This window comes from Staurois parvus, unplaced genomic scaffold, assembly GCF_062004578.1.
Source record: "Staurois parvus isolate SC_StPar_1 unplaced genomic scaffold, SC_StPar_1.0 ptg000192l, whole genome shotgun sequence".
Taxonomy (NCBI): Eukaryota; Metazoa; Chordata; class Amphibia; order Anura; family Ranidae; genus Staurois; species Staurois parvus.
Window position 1 is genome coordinate 2,839,902 of NW_028317988.1, and position 21,091 is coordinate 2,860,992.

A 21,091-nucleotide genomic window follows, 5' to 3' on the forward strand; every position below is an offset into this window, starting at 1 on the left:
AACGATACTTTTTTTTTTTTTTCAACTTCCATAGTTCAGATCTTCTTTAGTTAGTAGATCGGCAAGTGGGTTAGAAAATCTGCAAGGCTTTTATTGTAACTACCTTTCCTGGTGCTACCTGCTCCCCCTTATTCCTTATTTTGGTGTCATGCTGGGTCTCTCACCCTCACCTTACATTATGATGTCATTGTGAGCCATCGGTACCCTCCTCGGCCAGGCCCCTGATAATGCACTGCCAGGTCTGCCCTTCTCTGATGGCTGTGTGGAACAGCTCTGCTTCAAAAGGCACCTCTCATGAGCAAAATATGTGGCTTTCCATTGCTGGCTCCCTCCTTAAAATGCTGTTTGCCTGATTGTCCTTGGCGTCTATACTTTGACACACTGACCCAAAACAAGCACATATCTAATAAAGTTAGACCACCTCATCTGAAGTCTTGTTTCTGGTTCATGATTCAGAAAGCAGTGAACATAGAGGATCAGTATGACGGTCAATTAGCATTTTCAGAAGCATGTCAAAGTTATAATTTCTCACATCTTTCTTTTACGTCCCAGCAAATGATCATTTGGGTATATTGTCTGTTTTTCAGCACACCACCTGCCTGTGCAATGCGGTCATCAGTCTGCTGAAAGTTCCCCTGTCTTTTCAGAGATATTTCTTCCAGAAACTGCAATCTACAAGCATCAAAGTAAGTACAATAGTGAGTGTTCTGTCTGCTGCAGAGCCGTGTGTAGAAAAAGAAGCACAAGGAACTTCTATATATATGTTAATGCATTGAAGTAGGCTGCATATTTTACAGGAGAGCTAAAAAGGCAATTCTTGCAGCAATAGGCACCTCTTTTTCTGGAAATGGAAAGCACTTCTTTTGATCAGGAACTCTTCAGATCCAGCTCTGAATAGAAAGGAAAAGCGTGTGTTGATTATATCTGTAAGGCGTGCCTGGGTTATTTAATAGCGACATTAAATCGCCAAATGCTTTCTGGTTTTCGTGAAGATTGCTTTTTTTTTTTTCCACTTGCCAATACAGACTGTATTATCTTCTGTTGCCTAGAAATCCATACTTCATGTGAGAAAAACATCAAAATTGTTGGAGGTAATTTTACTGTAAATCTGTCAGTGATCAAACTGGCATTAGTGTTAAATTCACAGCAATTTCTTACATCTGCAATTTATTTTAATTCTCAGCTAGTTTTATGCTGGCCTGAGGAGTTTCTGGACCTCAAGCCCTCACATAGGGTGCTTGACTTGGAGTTAAAGTGGTTGTAAACCCTTACATATACCCAGTGAAGTGACTGGCTTCAGGTGATACACAGAGATGAATCAAACCCTCCTACATAAGTTGTACCTGATTACCTGCAGTATTCTCTTCTCTACATCCGTTCAAATACTCAACTTATAAAACTTGTCTGAGCATTCAGAAAAAAAGGAGATGGAGAGCTGAAATTACAAACTGCAGAGCTCAGTGAGGAGAGCGCTGAGAACTGATTGGAGGGAAGGGACACGTCCGCCTTCACGCATCACACAGGAACAGAGCTGAGGCTATCAATCTGCTGGAGGTCCCTCCCCTGTCACCATTTTTCTTTTCATGTCAAAAAGTTGTCATCATTAATGCTCATGCTTATAGCAGAAGAACGAAGCAGCAAACAGAAATGACACATAGTGGTCTTAATTGAGACGAGACAAGTACACACTATAGAGGGATATGCTTTGTTCATATTTCATGTCTGAGGTTTACAATCACTATAAGCTCCACCTTCCGCCAATCTAATAAATGGAATATTGAATGGTAGCAGGGCAGGAGATTTCCTCTGAGCTAGTAGAAGTCAGGACCCTATGATCAATGTGGGATTAAGATCTAGGGGCTTCCCGAGGCACAAAAAACTAGATGGACACTAATATTATTTTTCAACTATGACCACCTGTACCTGCCTGGTTCACCATTAGTAACACTAATAATAATATTAGGCCAAATTCTTAGTTTAAATTAACCACTTAGGGACTGCTCTATAGCAGATATATTACTACAGGGCGTCAATCACCGGGTCCCGGACGGTGATTACCGGCGATCACCAACAGAGAGGAAGGCTGCTTTGTTTACCAACAGTCGTCCTCCCTGTCAGTTTGGGCACACTGCTGTGGATGGCTGAGCAGAGCCATCCAGAGCAGTGTGCTTACAGTGAAGTACACACCCCCAGCCTCCTAGTAAAACACTCCCATCACACAGTTAACCCTTTGATCGCCCCTCATTGTTAACCCCTTCCTGCTCAGTGCCATTAGTACAGTGTCAGTGCTTTTTTTTTAGCACTGATCACTTTATTGGTGTCACTGGGGATGTAAGTGACACCAGGTCAGTTCCCCACGTGTCAGAATGCCCGCTGCAGTCTTGCCATAATTCGCTGATCGCCGCCATTATTAGTATTAAAAAAATACGGAAAATCTGTATGCATTGATTGTGGATCAAAGCAGTTTATATGCACAACAGTTTATCGCCGCCAACCCAAATTCAAACCTTGCCAGACAATTCGTATGGAAACCCATTACAGTTTCTGAATTAAAATTCTTTTTTGGGCCTTACCCTCAACATGTGCATTACTATAAAAAAAAAATTGCATTTGTATTGGTCCACAGACCCGATTCATCATATGCCCGTGTTCTCTGCTGCCATGACCAGGCATAGATATGAGAGTATAATGTGTTTTATGCATTTCAACGACAATACACTCTGTCTACCTCGGAATGACCCTGAATTTGACCAGATCCACAAAATTCGGCCCCTCATAAATCACCTTAACCAAAAATTTGCAGATGTCTATACTCCCCAGCAAAAAAATCTGTGTCCCTCATGAATTTTTCTGGCCACCTTGCATTCAAACAAGGTCAAGATGTATAAGACCTGTGAGAGGGCAACAGGGTATACATATAAGTTTCGGATTTACGAGAGAAAAGATAGTCACGTGGAGCCCCCTGGATGCCCAGACTACATGGGGAGCAATGGCAAGATAGTTGTGGACTTGGTGTCATCCTTTTTCCATATGGGGTACCACTTATATGTGGACAATTTTTAGTCAAGCGTGCTACTATTTAGACATTTGTACAATCTTGGAGTTGGCGCATGTGGCACCGTGTGACCTAATGTGTGCCCACCATTAGAAGTGGGTGATGCAGGGCGGTATATTCTAAAGGTGGGCATACCACACACTTTTTCTGGCAGAGATTTCTTCTCTTCTTTTCATTCAGCCCACAGGCTGCATGAAAAAAAAAAAACAAAAAACATAGCATATATACCCAACAAGGACCAGCGACATACTGGTACATCACTGGACTTTGAATGGTTATATCAGGATGATGCCTACAGTTGCAGGCATCATCCTGGTATCATTTTTTTTCAGCCGGTGATCGGCTTTCATGTAAAAGCAATCCTAGTGGCTAATTAGCTATAGGATTGCTTTTACAAGCAGCGGGAGATGATGCCCCCCTCCCCCGCTACCTTCCACGGCCTTCTCGGGCAGTCCCGTGCCATCAGGGGAAGCTAGGAATGCAGCCGGTGTATCTGCCAGCTGACCATAGAGATGATTGGAGACCAGAATGGTGCCAAGCATCTCTATAGTGTAAGAAATCAGAAGCTATGAGCATTTCATCCCTTCAGTTTCGCAGGATATAAACAGCGCCATTTGTAAATTGGGAAAGCATCTGATCACACCGATCTTGGTGAGATTAGATAATGTAAGGGCAGAGGAGATATCCAGAGTCTGATAGACCCCAGATTTCTGAAAAAAGAATATATGACAATGCCCATTGAAGTTATAGGGGATATTTGCATTCCCTGTGATAGCATTAAAAGTGATTAAAAAAAAAAGAAAAAATGAAAGGGGCAGTGTAAAAATAATACGTCAGATCGAGGACAGTAATTCAAGTACTAGACCTGCTCTGTACATCTAAAATGGTAGCTTGTAAAGACTTTTAAAGCGTTTCCTCTGGATATTAAAAATGTATGCAGTTTGACGCCATTGCACGGGGCATGCGCATGTTTTGTATCTATTTACGCGGCATACCATCAACTTTATATTTTAACAAATTGGCCAATATATTGTGTTTTTTGTGCATTAAAAGTAAAAAAAAAAAGTGTATTATTTTTAAACAAATTTGCATTTGAAAAAAGGCTGGGTGAGTACTATGTGACATAAAAACTTCTAATGCTTGGCATAAAATACCCCCACCCCCCAAAACAACCCCTTTTTGGAAAGTAGACACCCCAAACTATTAGATGAGAGGCATGTTGAGTCAATAGAATCATTTTATTTTTTTACCACAAGTTTTTGGAAGATGACTAAAAAAAAATTCTTTTTTTACACAAAATTGTCACTTAAATGATTTATTGCTCACGCATGCCATGGGTATATGTGGAATTACTCCCCAAAATACATTCTGCTACTTATCCTGAGTATGGGGGTACCACATGTGAGAGTACCAGGACCTCAAAATCCAATAAGCAGATTCAGGCTTTTAAAGGGCTTTATTTCCTCATTACACTTCCTCACTACCTATCACAGTTATGGAGGCCCTGAAATGCCAAGATAGCACCAACCCCCCAAATGACCCCTTTTTGGAAAGTAGACACCACAAGGAATTTGATTAGAAGCATGGTGTATTTTGCAGATCTCATTTGTTGCCACAAGCTTTTGGAAAATGAAGAAAGAAAACAAAAACATATTCATTTTTTTTTTATTTATATATATATATATATATATATATATATATATATATATATATATATATATATATACTGTATATATATATATATTTATTTCAAAACCTTGTGAGAAAAAACGAGATCTGCAAAATACTCACCATGCCTCCTTTTTAAATTCCTTGGGGTGTCTACTTTCCCAAAAGGAGTCTTTTGAGGGGTTGGTGCTATCCTGGTATTTCAGGGCCTCCGAAACTGTGATAGGTAGTGAGGAAGTGAAATGAGGAAGGTACGCACCTCAGGCTTTCAAAGTGGTCATTGGATTTCAGGCTCCTGTATGTGGCTAGGCTCCCAAAAAGTCTCTCACATGTGATATCACCATACTCGATAGAAGTAGCAGAATGTATTTTTGGGTGTAATTCCACATATATCTATGGCTTGTGTGAGAAATATATAATTTAAATGACAACTTGTGTTTAAAAAAAAAAAAAAAAATGTTTTTGTCATTTTCCAAAAACTTGTGGAAAAAAATAAATCTTCCATGGACTCAATATGCCTCTCAGCAGATAGCTTAGGGTTTCTACTTTTCGAAAAGGGGTCATTTGGGGGTGTTTTGTACTGTCCTGGTATTTTAGCACCTCAAGAAATGTGATAGGCAGTCAGAAAGTAAAAGCTGTGTAAATTCCATTATCTACACCATAGTTTGTAGACGCTATAACTTTCATACAACGCAATCAATATACGCTTATTGGGATTGTTTTTACCAAAAACGTAGCAGAATACATTTTGGCCTAAATTTATGACTAACTTTGAGTTTTTTTAATATTTTTTATGACAGAAATGAGAAAATATAGTTTTTCTTCAAAATTTTCGGTCTATTTTTTTTGTTTATAGCGCGAAAAATAAAAAGCGCACAGGTGATCAAATACCACCAAATAAAACCTCTATTTGTGTAAAAAAAAAAAAAGACATTTCGTTTGGGTACAGCATTGCATGACCGCGCAATTATCAGTTGAAATAGTTCAGCGCCAAATAGCAAAAAGAGGCCTGGTCATTAAGGGGGGTAAATCCTCTGGATGGCAAGTAGATGTAAACTTTAAAGTGTATGTTTCCCCAGCATTCCATATTTCTGATATGTGTCTGGGTTACCGTGTACTTGTATTGAAAAATATCTTGTTTTCTTTACATTGCTTCATTTATGTGTAATACCTGGTAATCATGCCAGTCCCCCTACTTTGCTGTTTCAAACTGAATAGGCCAAGGCATGGAAGCTCATCCATCCCAGTGTGGATAGTTTTCTTAATTGAATTCTACTTGGAGACAGCCTGTGTGTACTCCAGTGATCAGACTTCAGCTTACACGCCTCCTGCACAGCTATTCACTGGGAGGGATCAGTGTTTTGCTCTTTCTCTGCCTCCTGCTGGTATTCCCACCTGCAATCATCACCCCCACCTCTCTAAGCATCTTATGCAGCTTGTCAACAGAAGTCTGCTCATTGGAGGAGAGAAGGCTGAGTTCTCAGCACAACTAGAGAACTGACCACACTGTGCTCTTATGCCTAGTGTGGTCAGTTTTTGATAGGAAAGCAGGGGGACTGGCAGAAACACCAGGGATTCCACACAAAGGAAGCGATACAAAGAGAACAGGATATATATTCATACACTTACATGGTACAGCAGGCACTTGTCAGGAATATGACATGTTGGGTTTACATATTTAATAATCTGTAAGGGTACCTGAACTGTAGGTTTGTAGTTGATTCTCTTAGCAGAGGGAAAGGAGAGGCTGGTCCACTGTTAGATGAAAGTGTAAGGACTGGATTGCAACCCCAACACGCAGCACTATAACACAGAAACTGTTATTTTTGGGCGGCACAGTGGCTTAGTGGTTAGCACTTCTGCCTGGCAGTACTAGGGTCGTTGGGTCGAATCCCAACCACAGCACCACCTGCCTGGAGTTTGCATGTTCTCCCTGTGCCTGCGTGGGTTTCCTCCAGGTACTCCGGTTTCTTCCCACACTCCAAAGACATGCTGGTAGGTTAATTTGATCCTGTATAAATTGTCCATAGTATGTGTATGTATGAATGTAAGTTAGGGACCTTAGATTGTACGCCCCTTGAGGGTTAGGGACTGATGTGAATGTATAATATATATGTGTAAAGCGCAGAGTAAATTGACGGCGCTATATAAGTACCTGAAATAAATAAATAAATACATTTTTATTTTTCAAAATCAGTTGACACTAAACATTTAACGTTTTATATTTTTCGCTGAACTGTGTATTGCCTGGAGTTCCTTTTTTTAGATCACTGCAGTTTTTTGTTTTTTTTTCATAGTTCGTCTGAGTTGGTTCATTGGATCTCCTCTTGGTCGATTCTACCTGAGCCTGTGGTGTCATTAAATGAAGACACCACAGGCTCAGGCATCAGCTGAACTTTCTGCTTTTGAAGTTAAAATGTACTGACTCCTCAGACACATGGCCACCAGCTAGTTCCCCAGCTGTGATAGGCCTCAGGAATAATCTGTCAGACTGTATAGTGGAGAAAATGACTTGTTTTCCTCTGCCCTTCATGCTGACTATATTTTATATACACAGTTTGACCACCATAACACACACACACACGGTACACCTGTTCAATTGCTTGGTAACACAAAGTGCTAATCAGCCAATCACATGGCAGCAACTCAGTACATTTAGGTATCTAGATGTGGTGAAGATGACTTGCTGAAGTCTAAACTGAATATCCGAGTGGGGAAGAAAGGGGATTTAAGTGACTTTGAACCTGGCATTCTTGTTTGCGCCAGGTGGGCAGGTCTGAGAATTTCAAAAACTGCTGATCCACTGGGATTTTCACACACAGCCATCTCTAGGGAAATCTAGACTCATCAGACCAACGTTTTTTTCTAATCTTCTATTGCCCAATTTTGGGGTGCTTGTGTGAATTGTAGCTTCCAGTCACATGTTGACATGTTCAACATGTGCGTTCAGAGATGCTATTCTGCATACCTTGGTTGTAACGAGTGGTTTTTCGAGTTACAGTTGCCTTTCTGTCATCTCGAACCAGACTGCTCATTGTCTTCTGACCTTTGACATCAACAAGGCATTTTCGTCCTCACAACTGCCGCTCACTTGATATTTTCTCTTTTTTGGACCATTCTCTGTAAACCCTAGATATGGTTGTGTGTGAAAATCCCAGTAGAACAGCAATTTTTTAAATACTCAGACCAGCCCGTCTGACACCAACAACCATGCCACGTTCAAAGTCACTTAAATCCCCTTTCTTCCCCATTCTGATCGGTTTGGACTTCAGCAAGTCGTCTTCACCACATCTACATGCCTAAATGCATTGAGTTGCTGCCGTGTGATAAACATATTAGCAATTTGTGTTACCAAGAAATTGAACCGGTGTACCTAATAAAGTGGCTGGTGAGTGTATACATATATTTATTTTAGCAGAATATTACAACAGTTCTAGTACTTAACAGTACTTTGAAGGCAATTGTTCAGGGTTTGTATACATTTTCTTTATAATATGCAGGGATAAATGTTCTTTTTAGCCAGAATAAAATTCTGCATTTGAATACCTAATTTTTCCCATCCAGTAGATGGTGCTGTAGACTCCTTTCCACATATGTATTAGGTTAATGGTAACTTCATTGCTGAAAAGCCTGTTAATGCGGTAGTATAACTTAAAATGATATTCAAGTTTCTGTTTTTTTCCTTTTTGTTTTTTTTTTAAATAACCAACATCATACGTACCTACTCTGTGCAAGAGCAGCCCCTCTTCTCGCGTCCCCCGCCAGTGCTCCTAGACCCTCACTGCAATACGGGGGGCATCCATGTATGCTGGCTCCTGAGCCAGCCCTGTGTGTTCATAAGACGCACAAAGCACAGCTTGGCCCCACCCCTGTTCCTTCCGTACTGGCTGCGATTGACAGCAGCAGGAGCCAATGGCTCCCTCTGCTGTATCTAAGCCAGTGAGGAGTGGGGGAGCGGAGAGAGCTTTGGTTCTCGTGCACATCGCTGGATTGAGATCAGGCTTGCTCTGAGGGCACTTGCGTGTGCTTGCTCCTAAGCCCTCTGCTCTCTCCTCACTGGCTGTAATTGACAGCAGTGAGAGTCAATGGCTCCTGCTTCTGTGTCTAAGCCAATGAGTGAGAGAGAGCTGAGGATCCCGTGCACAGCAATGGATAAAGATCAGGTTCGGGTAAGTATTAGGGGGGCTGTGGGAGAAGCAGCACATCAAAGGCTTTTTACCTTCATGCATGCAGTGCAGGAAGGTGAAAAACCTTCAGCCTTTATGACCACTTTTATAGAGTCACTTTTATAGAGTCAATCTGCTTTTTGCAGTGAAAAAAAAAAAAACAATCTCCTGTGGGTATCTGTGTACATTGCAAAGATTTTATAAAGCTTTGTTGCAGATTCCTACCTGTTTCTTCTCTGAAGGAACAACTGTTTGTCCATGCCCTTGTGCAGACTGAATCTGAGGAGTTGTCGTCTGCTTCATTATAATCACCTGATGCACTCTGTGTTTTTAATGTGGAAAGTTAATGTCAACATTTCTTTCAAAGTAATTAACCCTTAGGGAACATCTCACCAAAAATTAAGTTTTCGTTGTAGAGGATGCCTAAAATATAACTTGTAACTTAGTGTCGAGTTCTGAAAATGTCAGTGAGCCAATCACACAAACAGGAAATGACACTGTGAAGGTGTTTTGTACACCAATAGTGTGTCCTGAAACGGTTGGTGTTTTACTACAATTCACAGATCTGAAAAGAACCTTAAGGCTAGGTTCACATATGTGCAGGTGGTGCCGCTGCGGATCCGCACAAAAATCCATGCAGAACCACCCACACAGAAGAATGAGGACCCGCGGGCGGGTGCCATTAATTCTAATGACACGCCGCCCGCACTGGAAATCGCAACCGTACTGGGAACCGAGGTTCCCGTGTGGGCTGTGGTTTCCATAGAAGTGCAGGGACTTCTTCACTGCAAGTCTCGGGCACGGGAGTCCATTCAAATGAATGGGCTCTCATGCCAACGCAAAACGTGGGCTGGATATATGTGAACCAGGGGTAATAGTTTATTTCAATTTACTTGTGTGCTGCAGTTCCTTTTAAGATGCAATAAGGATATTGAGGGTGTGGCTGGATCCCAGATTGCCATTAAAGGGAAAAGCAGAGAAACATTAACCCACAAACATTACACATAATCTGTCTCATTGTTATCTATGCTGCAGAGTTAAATGCAATAAACTTGGGGCTTTATTTATTTTCCAAGCACAAAGGTGTACCTGGTATGTATGCTTGGAACAAAATATAATGGAGGTTGTAGTAAGCATATGAATTGAGTTGCTGCCATATGATTGACTGGTTAGCAATTTGTGTTACCAAGAAAATTGAACCGGTGTACCTAATAAAGTGGCTGGTGAGTGTATACATATATTTATTTTAGCAGAATTATTTAGCACTTTAATTTCCCTTCACATAACACACAAAGATTCAAGCAGATGGCTGCTTTCAAATATGCTGCCCATGCAAAAAAAGAGACTATGGAAAACAAAATGTTCTGGACAGCACTGTGTACTACAGAGACCGATTCCAAACCTTACCTAACCGCTATTAGATTTCTTCCAACAATCTGAAAATGTAACCAACAAACAGGTACTAACACTGTATTTAAAGTGGACCTGTACCATTTTAAATGTTAGTGTATTTCTGGGGCAAAAAACTTCATTACTTCTCAGTGCATGCATAAAATCCCTGATGCCTCTTTATAAACACTGCAGATACAGAAAACTCCCAGTTGGTGCTGTCAGAAATTCAGTGAGCTCCTTACTACCTGTCGGAAGCTGACAACTTCCTCTGCTGCACTAAAATCCCAACCAGTGTGCCCCACAATGACCAGTGCGATTTTTAGGACTTCCTTTCCCTACCAATGCAGTCAGCCCTGCCAAAGTTCTCCCTTGCTGGACTACAGAACACTTTGGTTATAGAGATGGAAAGACGGGTTTGTACTGTTGTCCAGCAGGGAACTTGGGCAGGGATGACAACACTACTAGGGATTTTACTGGATCAATGTAGGACTCTGATAAGTATTTAGTTTTTTTTACATTAATGCGTTAAGGTAAAAAACCTTTTTGCCTTTGGAACCACTTTAAGGCATCGCTGCCTCTGACTGCTAGGGGTTTATTTACTAAAGCTGGAGAGTCCAAAATCAGACTCCCTTCTGCATAGAAACCAATCCGCTTCTAACCTCAGCTTGTTCAATGAAGCTTTGGCAATGAAACCTGGAAGCTGATTGGTTTCTATGCAGAAGGGAGTCTGATTTTGGACTCTCCAGCTTTAGTAAATAAACCCCCTAGTGTCCGGAGATTTGGAGAAGAGAGATGGTGATGTCCCTATTGTGTGGCTTAGTGTTCTCCTTGCTGGAGTCTCTGACATAAGGAAGGAAAGCCCTGCCTCTACCAAGATGGCTGCCTCCACGCATTGACACAGTGGAGAACAAGACATAGTAAGTCAGTAAGGGAGAAATGATCAGTCGACCACAGGTGAGACAGGTGACTAGTCCTTTGTTCTTTGTCTGCCTTTGTTTTGGGTACAGCTTCCAGAGTTCAGTTCCTCTTTAGAAAGAAATTGAACATATGGGGTGAAGCAGTAATGTCTAGATATCCGTGGTAGTAGACTCTGGTATGGGACTGTTTGCTTTTAGTGCCAGGGATTCAGGTTCTAAATAAGGTAAGTATCACAGTGTACAGATGGTTCACTTCTGTACAGCTCCGTGTGCTATAATACAGATGCATTGCGCTGCGCTTCTTTGGCACATTTAATATCGCAATATGATGGTGTGCATGAGCTCTAAAGGTTTAAATAAGTTCAGTTTAGGGTTTGGGAACAGGTATACAGAGAGGTAAGTGGAGAGCCTGCTTAACAATCAGCGACAGGTCAGAGGTTGAGGGCCCTTAAGATGTCTTCTTCTTTTTTTTTTCTGTTCCGAATGCCGTGCACCAAGAAGTACGTCACCAGACTTCTAGCATCAAAAGATAACTTTCTTGGCTTCAAAGAGAAGGATAAAAATTGAATGTGTAGTTACGGAAACTGCCAGTTCAAGACTTTGCGCTGTAAAGTTGACATGAAATGTCGTCTCTTCTGGTTTAGCTCGCCCTGTCTCCATCACCCCGCAACCCTACAGAGCCAATAGCCGTGCAGAGCAACCAGCAGATGGCACTCAAGGTAGAAGGAGTGGTACAACATGGATCCAAACCAGGTCTATTCCGGAAGATCCAGTCTGTCTGCCTCAATGTCTCTTCTACACTGCAGAGTAAACCAAGCCAGGACTATAAGGTAAATGTCTATAAAACACTGCAATACAGGTGTATTCAATACGGTAATAGCACTGGGAAAAATCCATACACACAAAGCAGACACTCTAAATTCATTTTTACCTGATCCTGCTGCAGTAAACTGAAATCTGATTGATATAGTTAAAGGAGAAGTATATTATTATTATTATTATACAGGATTTATATAGCGCCAACAGTTTGCTCAGCGCTTTACAATATAACGGGAGACAATACAGTTCAATACAAGAGGGAAAGGAGGGCCCTGCTCCTTGGAGTGTACAATCTAGGAGATAGCCAAAGCTGTTTTGGCTGTACTTCTCCTGTGGATTACAGGAGTGCAGCTTATTCTTTCTGGAGTGGCACTGATCCGCTTGGGGCTTGAGCCACCCACTCCCTCCCCCTCCACAGCCCAGTGCTCCAGTGAACGTGCAGGGGGGACAGAGCGGAGAGCATGACTGACAGTCACCACTCTCTTCTCAGAGCGGCTGTGAGAACTCAGCAGTCATGTGACCATTGAGTTATCACACTTAGAGCCGGCAGAGGATCCACCTAGGTAAGTATGATCATATAATTTAAAAAAAATTAAATCCTATACTTTTAACTGTACTTTACACATCTTCAATGCAATTTGCATTATTTATTAAAGAGAACCAGTCATATTTGCAGATTTGAGTTTATGCAACAATCTGCATATTCACATTCATAATATTACTGAAGTCTATGAAAGGTTTATATCTGTCCTCCCCTTTTGACTTTACTCACTTTCAGAGTATGTCAGGGAGTCAGAAGTTACTTGAAACTTAACACTTCCTGGCTATTGTCTGCTGGACTTCGACACTGAAAAACCAGAATGGTTAAAACAGTGTGTTAAGGGCAGGCAGCTGACAGAGCACCAGTTGTCAGACTTTAGCAACTCCCCCCACCAACAAAGTAGCAGTGTCTGCTCATAGCACAGCCTCCAAGCAAAGTGAAGCCGGCGATACCTGGATCAAAATCCATGGCTGGTATTCAATCCATGTATGGGCAGATCATCGATCGACTTTTGGTACAACCAGTGTGAATTTTTCTACATGCGATTTATTACCTGCAGTTATAGCCGCTAACCGTGATCACTCTTTTTTTCCCAGCTGGGCCCCCAACCCCCCTCTGCTGGCTGAACACAATAGTGCTTCTGGAGGCATTATCTCATCAACACTAACTGTGTTGATGGGGAAATCGAGCGATTTTCTTTCTCTCCACCCGTGGTGGAGGAAAAGAAAATAGTCATGTATGGGCTACCTAAGCAATAGATGATTAGATTTTCTTTCCTGCAACCACAGTTTGCATGGGTAAAAAAAATTCCCCCATCAACACTGATTTGTGTCCCTCTCGCAGCGTTATTGTGTTCTGACTGCATGGGGCCCTCCCGACTGGTAGAAAACAATGATTACTTCTAGCGGCTATAGCCGCCAACAGTAATCATGTGTAAAAAATCAGGCAGGTTGGTTGTTACCTAAGTCAATCGATGGATGAACCTCTCTGCAGAGTCCTCTGTTGCTTAAAGTAATCATTGTTTTCTGCCAGTCGGGAGGGGGAAAGTGGGGACCAAATGGATGTGGCAGTTTTCAGGCCAATCACCAGGCCCAAACACTGTGATGTTGGATGGGTTATTAATATCATCTACCCAGGTAAGATCCTCCACTGGATGATTATCCAGGGTGGATTCCTGTAGTATGGATGAGGAGGTTGGAATGCTTTGCTGGGAGGTGGGGGAGGGGAACAGTGGCTATCAGCAGACAAGGTCATTTTGCACTGAATGGCAAATTAAAGGTGTTTTCTGATATTTGCAATTCAATGGGAAAACGTTTGGGAGTTTCCATTGAGTTTACCTGAAAGTAAGGTGAGGTGATATTCACATTACCCGTTTGCTGTTTCATCTTTTCAGGATGCTAATCCTTATGTGGATTTATAGATTCTCCACATTTTAGCATACTTTTCAATTACAGGAGTGACTAATAAAAAAATCCAGCACTGTCTGCTCACTTTTAATCTACCTTTTTGTAACTGAAAATCCTTGCAAATCCATATGTTATTAGAAGTGTGGAGGTGTGTGTATCTTTCCTCCGACTTATTTAGTTGTGAGTCACTCTGTTACCTATTACTTTACATTACAGCATGCAAATGGTTGCTGTTATCATCTCTGTGGCCAGTTATCAGTTCATTAAAATTCAAACTTCCTCTTTTGATGAATAATTTGGGTGGTTTCCAGGGCTCTTTTGAATTATTTGTTGCCCTTATATTACATCACTGATCATAATGTATTCCTTTTCTTTTTCAGTTTCTAGCTTGCCTGCAAAAATGTCCAATTCCTCTCGATAATTAAAACCTATTTTTTGCTTTTGATGCATTTTGGAAGGGTTTGAATCTAAGTTGACATTTTTCTGCCTGCCATCTATGCCCCCTTGTGGGGATTTTCACTCGCTTTCTGTCCTTGTGACAACAGGAGAAAAAATGGGATGGGGTGGGGTGCAACATTAAAACTTGCTAGAAGTTTTTCTTCTTCACTCTGTTAGAAAAAGTTTTATTGCTGTCCATTTTGCAGTTAAGGAAATATCACATGAAAAGGACGTGATATTAAATCCCACCAGTGGGGAGGCGTCAACAATAACCTAAAATGTAGAAAGAAGATGTGGGGTGCTGGTAGTATAGGAAGGGAATGGTTACTGCTAGGCAACTTTCACAGGAGGGGTGCCCAAAGGTCTGCTCTTACTGCAAGTAAGGACTAGATGTTCAAAGAGGAAGGAGCCAGAACTGGAATATGTAAAGATCAGATTTATTTTTATTAAGGCTCATCCTCTAAATCCAATGCGTTTTTCAAGGCTCAAAAGCTTCCCTTTCTTCATGATTTGGCAGTGTTTAACAAAGGTGTACTGCTGTATGATTGGAGGGATCTTGAGGGTTAGAAATATGATTGCTCCAGATTCTGGTTGGGATCCTTTGAACTCCTTTGCAAAAGTTTCAATAAAATTAAATCTGGACATGTTCTTGTTCTAGCGGTTTCCTCTTTGCACATCTAGGAACAAAAGTCTGAGCCTTTTAAGCATCACACACAGAGGATTTTTTTTTCCTCCCCTGGATGTCCTTGCGCCGAGGAAAACGCTGCTGAAAAAATGTGCCTAAAGCCACGTTTTGCGCCCATGTTAATGTGCATTTGGCATTATTGCATTCTATTGGCCAGAATGTATTAATTTATTCTGTCCATTAGAATGCATTAACCTCCCTAGCGGTAATCCCGCGTGTAGCTCGGGGTTAATTTTCAGTACCAAGAGCAGTAACCCCGAGCTACACTCGAAATTACACTGTAGTCTGTGTGTAGTATAATTTACCTTGTCCCTGTGATCCCCCGATGTCCTCCCGCTGCGTCCTCCCGCTGATGTCTGCATCCATCTTCCTGGTTCTCTTCCCTGCGAGCGTTGTGATGCGGGGGGGGCGGAACCGGCAGGAGATTAAAAAAAAAAAGTAAAAACATGACATACACACAATACATTGTAATCTGTTTGGATTACATTACTGTATCCAACCATTTCACCTCAGTTTTTTTCCGAGTGCTTTGTCCTGTGCCCTGCCTGCACTTTTATTGCTCTTTGTGCCTAGAAACCTGAGAACATCCATGGCGTCCAAAAAACATCCCTTTTAGGTCAAAAGCGGTTTTAGACCAACTAGAAAACAGCGATCGTGAATTAGAACCACTTGCAGAATTGAGCGATAGTGATTCATGGGGACATCAGACACTGAAATTTCCATGCAAAACCATGTACCGCTTTGACATTCAAAAATACTGACATAATCAGACCGCCAGGGAGGTTAACACACAAACGCACCTAAACAAGCTAGCGTTAATTTGCGTTTGGCTTTTTTTCTGCCCAAATGCTTCTTTCCAGGGCGCACTGGTGGTGTGTTTCTTTTCTTTTTTGCCTCTAAATGCTCCTGCCTATAGATGCCTGCATGTGCATGGACACAGGCTAACACAGAGAGGTGTTTAGAGGCAGGAAATAAAAAATTAATGTCTAAAATTATTATCCTATGCGCATGAGGCCTCACCCTTCGCAGAGTACAAACGGGCTGAAAATCATCTGAAAAACAGTCAGGCAAGAGTTAGGCCTTTTGGCCTGTTTGTACAGCTGTTCTACAGAAGCTTCTGTCGAATGGGCTTGTGGGAAAACTAGCATCCTGTCAGTGCTTGCAGCCAATGGCTTGTGTTAGTCCAGCAAACTCTGTTTTTGTTTTGTTCATGCCGATGGGTTGAATAGAAAAGAAAAACACTTCTCCTTTGTCCCCTGCATTACTCTATCCAAAACTAAACCGATTTGGCTGTAGTTGAACTTTTAAGAGAGAATATTTTGGGCAAGCTGCAGCATTTTTCATACTGTCCCTTCCTGTAATTGACCCACCCTCCCATTGTTGGTTTTCCCTGCTTGATGGCAGGTCAAGAAGAACAGAATCTTTCCTGGCCGCAATAAAAAAAAAGTTTACTAGCAGAAACACCTAAATGATCATATCTCCTGATGCAAACATTACTTTCTTTACTTTTATTGGAGATCCCTGATCTATTGAATGTTACCTTCTAGGACAGTTCACACCACAAAAATGCATTCCGGATGCGTTTTTGCTTACAGTTCATATCACACTCCTTTATAGTGCATTTTTGATGTGTTTTGCTGTGTTCCAGTACAGTTCTTTGGCAAAAAAAAAAATACATGGAAACCGCTGCATGTATTTTTGATGCAGAAAAAATATTCACTGGACTGCATCTGGTGTGAACTAGCCCTCAGGGAAAAACGCTCATATTGAATATTTTTTGTTTTTCCAGCATTTTTTTTCTGCTCCTAGTGTGCATGGAGCCTTATATTTTGGTTCACTGACCCAGAATAATTATGCAAATCCAGAATAATTATGCAAATAATGAATGGCACAGAGAGTCAAAAGTTGTTATATGCATCCTTGTTTTGAGTTTGTGGCTCATGACAAGTTTTTGTTAATAAGACCGGAAGCAAGGATTTGAAGCTAAAGGGTGAGCATGACAGCCAAGCAAGTGGCATTTTCAAAGGAAATGACAGTCTTTCTGTCACAGCAGGGTTAAAAGTAATTGCATGGTTGAATATGGTGCTGGTAGAAAGCACTGACCGCACATATGCTAGTGTCTGAATAAAGAACTGTCTGTGTTCCCTGTATTCCCCTTGTCTGTTATTAGTGCAGGTTGTAGAAATATATATATAAAATTTGATGCTGTGTACATGTGGCAGTAGCAGGCTGAGAGTCAGAGGATCGCTTTATTAGGTCAGGCGCAGTATTGGTGATGTTAGTCATTTATTTATGGCTCTATTTTGGACATCTGGGCTTTTTGATCAGCTGATGTTCTCCTGAATGGTCCAGCGACTCTGCACAGATGGCAGAGCTCACAATTTCTGCTGCAGAAAAAAAACATTTGTTGTGATGTGCTGCATGAATAGGTAGGATGCTGTTTGCCTGTGGGTGAGTCACAGAGGATCGGACAAAATGGCCAGAGAGCCTTCATGTTCCTTTTGGACGCTAAACAGATGTCAGTAACTGTAGTTCATTCTCTCTGGACTTTAAGGACAAACATGATGCGAATTGTAACTCCTAGCAGCTAATAAGAATTCAGCACTAGACCCTTCCCTCAGTGCAGCTAAAGAAACCTGAATTCTGATTGGTTGCTACAGATAGCTTCACAGCTCTAAGTTTTGAGTTAGATAGGTTGATCGTTTTTATCAACCAAGTTAGATAGATAGGTCTTGAGTTAGTTAAGTCCATATTTCTGACCATGTTCCCCATACATACGGGGTAACATAAAACATGGTCACTGTCTGCATTCTCCCACACCCCACCAAATTATGATGATGCTTATTAGAATTATTATGGTTGGTGTTCTTACTCGTCTTGTTAAAATAACAATCATAATCCTAATATAAGTTTATAAATATTATTAAAAAACTAAATAACAAATTTACTAAATACCGTATTTTTCACTCCATAAGACGCACTTTTTTCCCCCAAAAAAATGAGGGAAAATGTCAGTGCGTCTTATGGAGCGAATGTAAAGCGGCCGGTCCGGTATTTCTGCCGCCACCATGTCAGAATACTGGGCAGGCCGCTCAGCGCTTCTCTCCTGCAGGACCTTACCTGTTCCTCGCTCCAGCGCTGCAGTCTTCCCGTGGCGGCTACTGTGACACCCGGGTGCCCACTGCGCATGCGCGAGAAGCGCCGCGCTTTGTGAATGGTCCGGTTTCTTCTGGGACACATGACAGGTCCCAGAAGGCTCCGGGCCATTCGCAAAGCGCATGCGCAGTGGGCACCCGGCTGTCACAGAAGCCCCGCGGGAAGAAGGAAAGACAAATCCGCGGAAGTGGGAGCCGGGTACCTGGCAAATTCAGGTACCCGTTCCCCCTCCCTCCCCAAAGGTCCGCAGTCTCTGGTAATCTCCTTTACTGTCTGCAGTCTCTGACCATCTCCTGTACTGTGTCCGCAGTCTCTGGCCATCCCCTGTACTGTGTCCGCAGGCTCTGGCCATCCCCTGTCCTGTGTCCGCAGTCTCTGGCCATCCCCTGTCCTGTGTCCGCAGTCTCTGGCCATCCCCTGTCCTGTGTCCGCAGTCTCTGGCCATCCCCTGTCCTGTGTCCGCAGTCTCTGGCCATCCCCTGTCCTGTGTCCGCAGTCTCTGGCCATCCCCTGTCCTGTGTCCGCAGTCTCTGGCCATCCCCTGTCCTGTGTCCGCAGTCTCTGGCCATCCCCTGTCCTGTGTCCGCAGTCTCTGGCCATCCCCTGTCCTGTGTCCGCAGTCTCTGGCCATCCCCTGTCCTGTGTCCGCAGTCTCTGGCCATCCCCTGTCCTGTGTCCGTGTCTGCAGTCCATTGGTTCAGAATATTTTTTTTCTTGTTTTTCTCCTCTAAAACCTAGGTGCGTCTTATGGAGCGAAAAATACGGTATATATCGGGTAAAAGAAGTATTGAACAAGTCACCATTTTTCTCAGTAAATTTATTTCTAAAGGTGCTCTTGACATGAAATTTTCACCATGTCGTTAACAAGCCGTACAATCCATATATATAAAAAAACCCAAAACAAATAAGTTCAGAAATTAGGTTATGTGTAATTAAATGTAATGACACAGGGAGAAAGTACTGAACACATGAAGAAAGGGAGGTGCAAAGAGGCATGTAAAGCCAAGACACCAGCTAAAGTTTATCAGTAATTAGAAAGCAATCCTGCATCTTGTCAGTACAAATTAATATCAGCTGGTTCAGTCTCAACTGATGGCCTGTAAAAAGGTGTCACACAAGAAACCTCTCATGATGGGTAAAAGCAAAGAGATCTCTAGACCTTTGCAACCTTATTGTTGCATAATATACTGGTGGCATTGGTTACAGAAGGATTTCTAAACTTCTGAATCTTCCAGTGAATACTATTGGGGCCATAGTCTGGAAGTGAAAAGAAAATCATTTCACCATAAACCGGCCATGACCAGAAAAGAACTATCAGAAGAGTTGTCCAAGAGCCAAGGACCACTTGTGGAGTGCTTCAGAAAGACCTGGAATTAGCAGGTACAATTGTTTCAAAGAAAACTATAAGTAATGCACTCAACCGCCATGGCATGTATACATGCTCACCACCCAAGAATGCATTGCAGAAGAAAAAGCATGTTGAAGCTTGTGTAAAGTTTACTGCATAACATTTAGACAAGCCTGTGACATACTGGGAGAATATAGTCTGGTCATGTGAGACCAAAACTGAACTCTGGATGCCAGAATACACACCATGTTTGGAGCTCAAATGGCACTGCACATCACCCCAAAAACACCATACCAACAGTGAAGCATGGAGGTGGGAACATCACGGTGTGGGGCTGTTTTTCAGCATACGGTACTGGCAAACTTCATGTCATTTGAAGGAAGGATGAATGGAAAAATGCACCAAGACATTCTTGATAAAAATCTGCTGCCATCTACCAGGATGATGAAGATGAAACGAGGGTGGACATTGCAGCAAAACAATGATCCCAAACACAAAGCCAAGGAAACTCTCAAGTGGTTTCAAAGAAAATAAAGCTGCTAGAATGGCCCAGCCAATCACCTGTAAAAAGGTGTCACAAAAAGAAAAATCCAATATAAAATCTATGGAAAGAACTAAAGATCAGAGTCCATAGAAGAAGGCCACGGGACCTTCACGATTTGAAGACTGTGGAAGAATGGGCCAAAATTACACCTGAGCAATGCTTGCGACTAGTTTCTCCATACAGGAGGCGTCTTGAAGCTGTCGTTACCAACAAAGGATTTTGTATGAAGTATTAAATACATTTCAGTTAGCGTGTTCAATACTTTTTCCCTGTGTCATTCCATTTTATTACACATAACTTCATTTTTTAACTTTTGTTTTGGTTTCTTTGTATGTATGGATTGCATGGGTTGTTACTGACATGTAGTGAAAGTTTCATGTCAGTAGCACCTATAGAAATATACCTTGAAAAATGGTGCCCAGTACTTTTTTTTTTTTTTTTTACCGTGTGTGTAATTTTTTATTTATGTATTTTTTTCAAAAGGTGGATTTAACCTTTAGACCTGGTTCACCCCAGGTATGGCTTTAAGGTCGTGCTACATCAGCACGATTTCAAAGCTGTTGATCAGTGCTACTTCATGTACGGATTGACCAAGTCGTGCCATTTTGAACGATTCCATAGCAGCAAATAGAGTGCGACTTGTCAAATCACTTGATTTGTTTTGGCTTAATGCTCTGCACATGTAGTAATACATTGCAACAGACTAAGAAGAAACCCTTACAGCTGTAGAATATTTTTTTTCTTCCGTGCTAACAGCATGTTTGCACATAATCTTTATAACGAACATATTCTTTTGTTAATGCATTTCATATCGACTACCCAAAAAGTGGAGAATTATTGCTAGGAAAAAAATCAATTGTGGTCCATGAAAATTGCAGAAATTCAAAGTTGTAGCTGAGTCACTGAGCAATCGACTTTCTCTTCCATTTAGGAACAGAGGAAGTCTTAGGCAGGCC

General features: G+C 41.8%; 1 protein-coding gene across 1 annotated transcript in view; it reads left to right on the plus strand.

Annotated features, from left to right (window-relative positions):
• The window catches only part of INTS7 (integrator complex subunit 7), a 91,863-nt gene that overhangs the window by 64,181 nt on the left and 6,591 nt on the right, over positions 1-21,091 (plus strand). The window contains exons 18-19 of the mRNA XM_089677796.1: positions 588-686; positions 11,843-12,028. Of these exons, the coding sequence (XP_089533922.1) occupies positions 588-686; positions 11,843-12,028 (285 nt within the window). The remainder of the gene's footprint in view (positions 1-587; positions 687-11,842; positions 12,029-21,091) is intronic.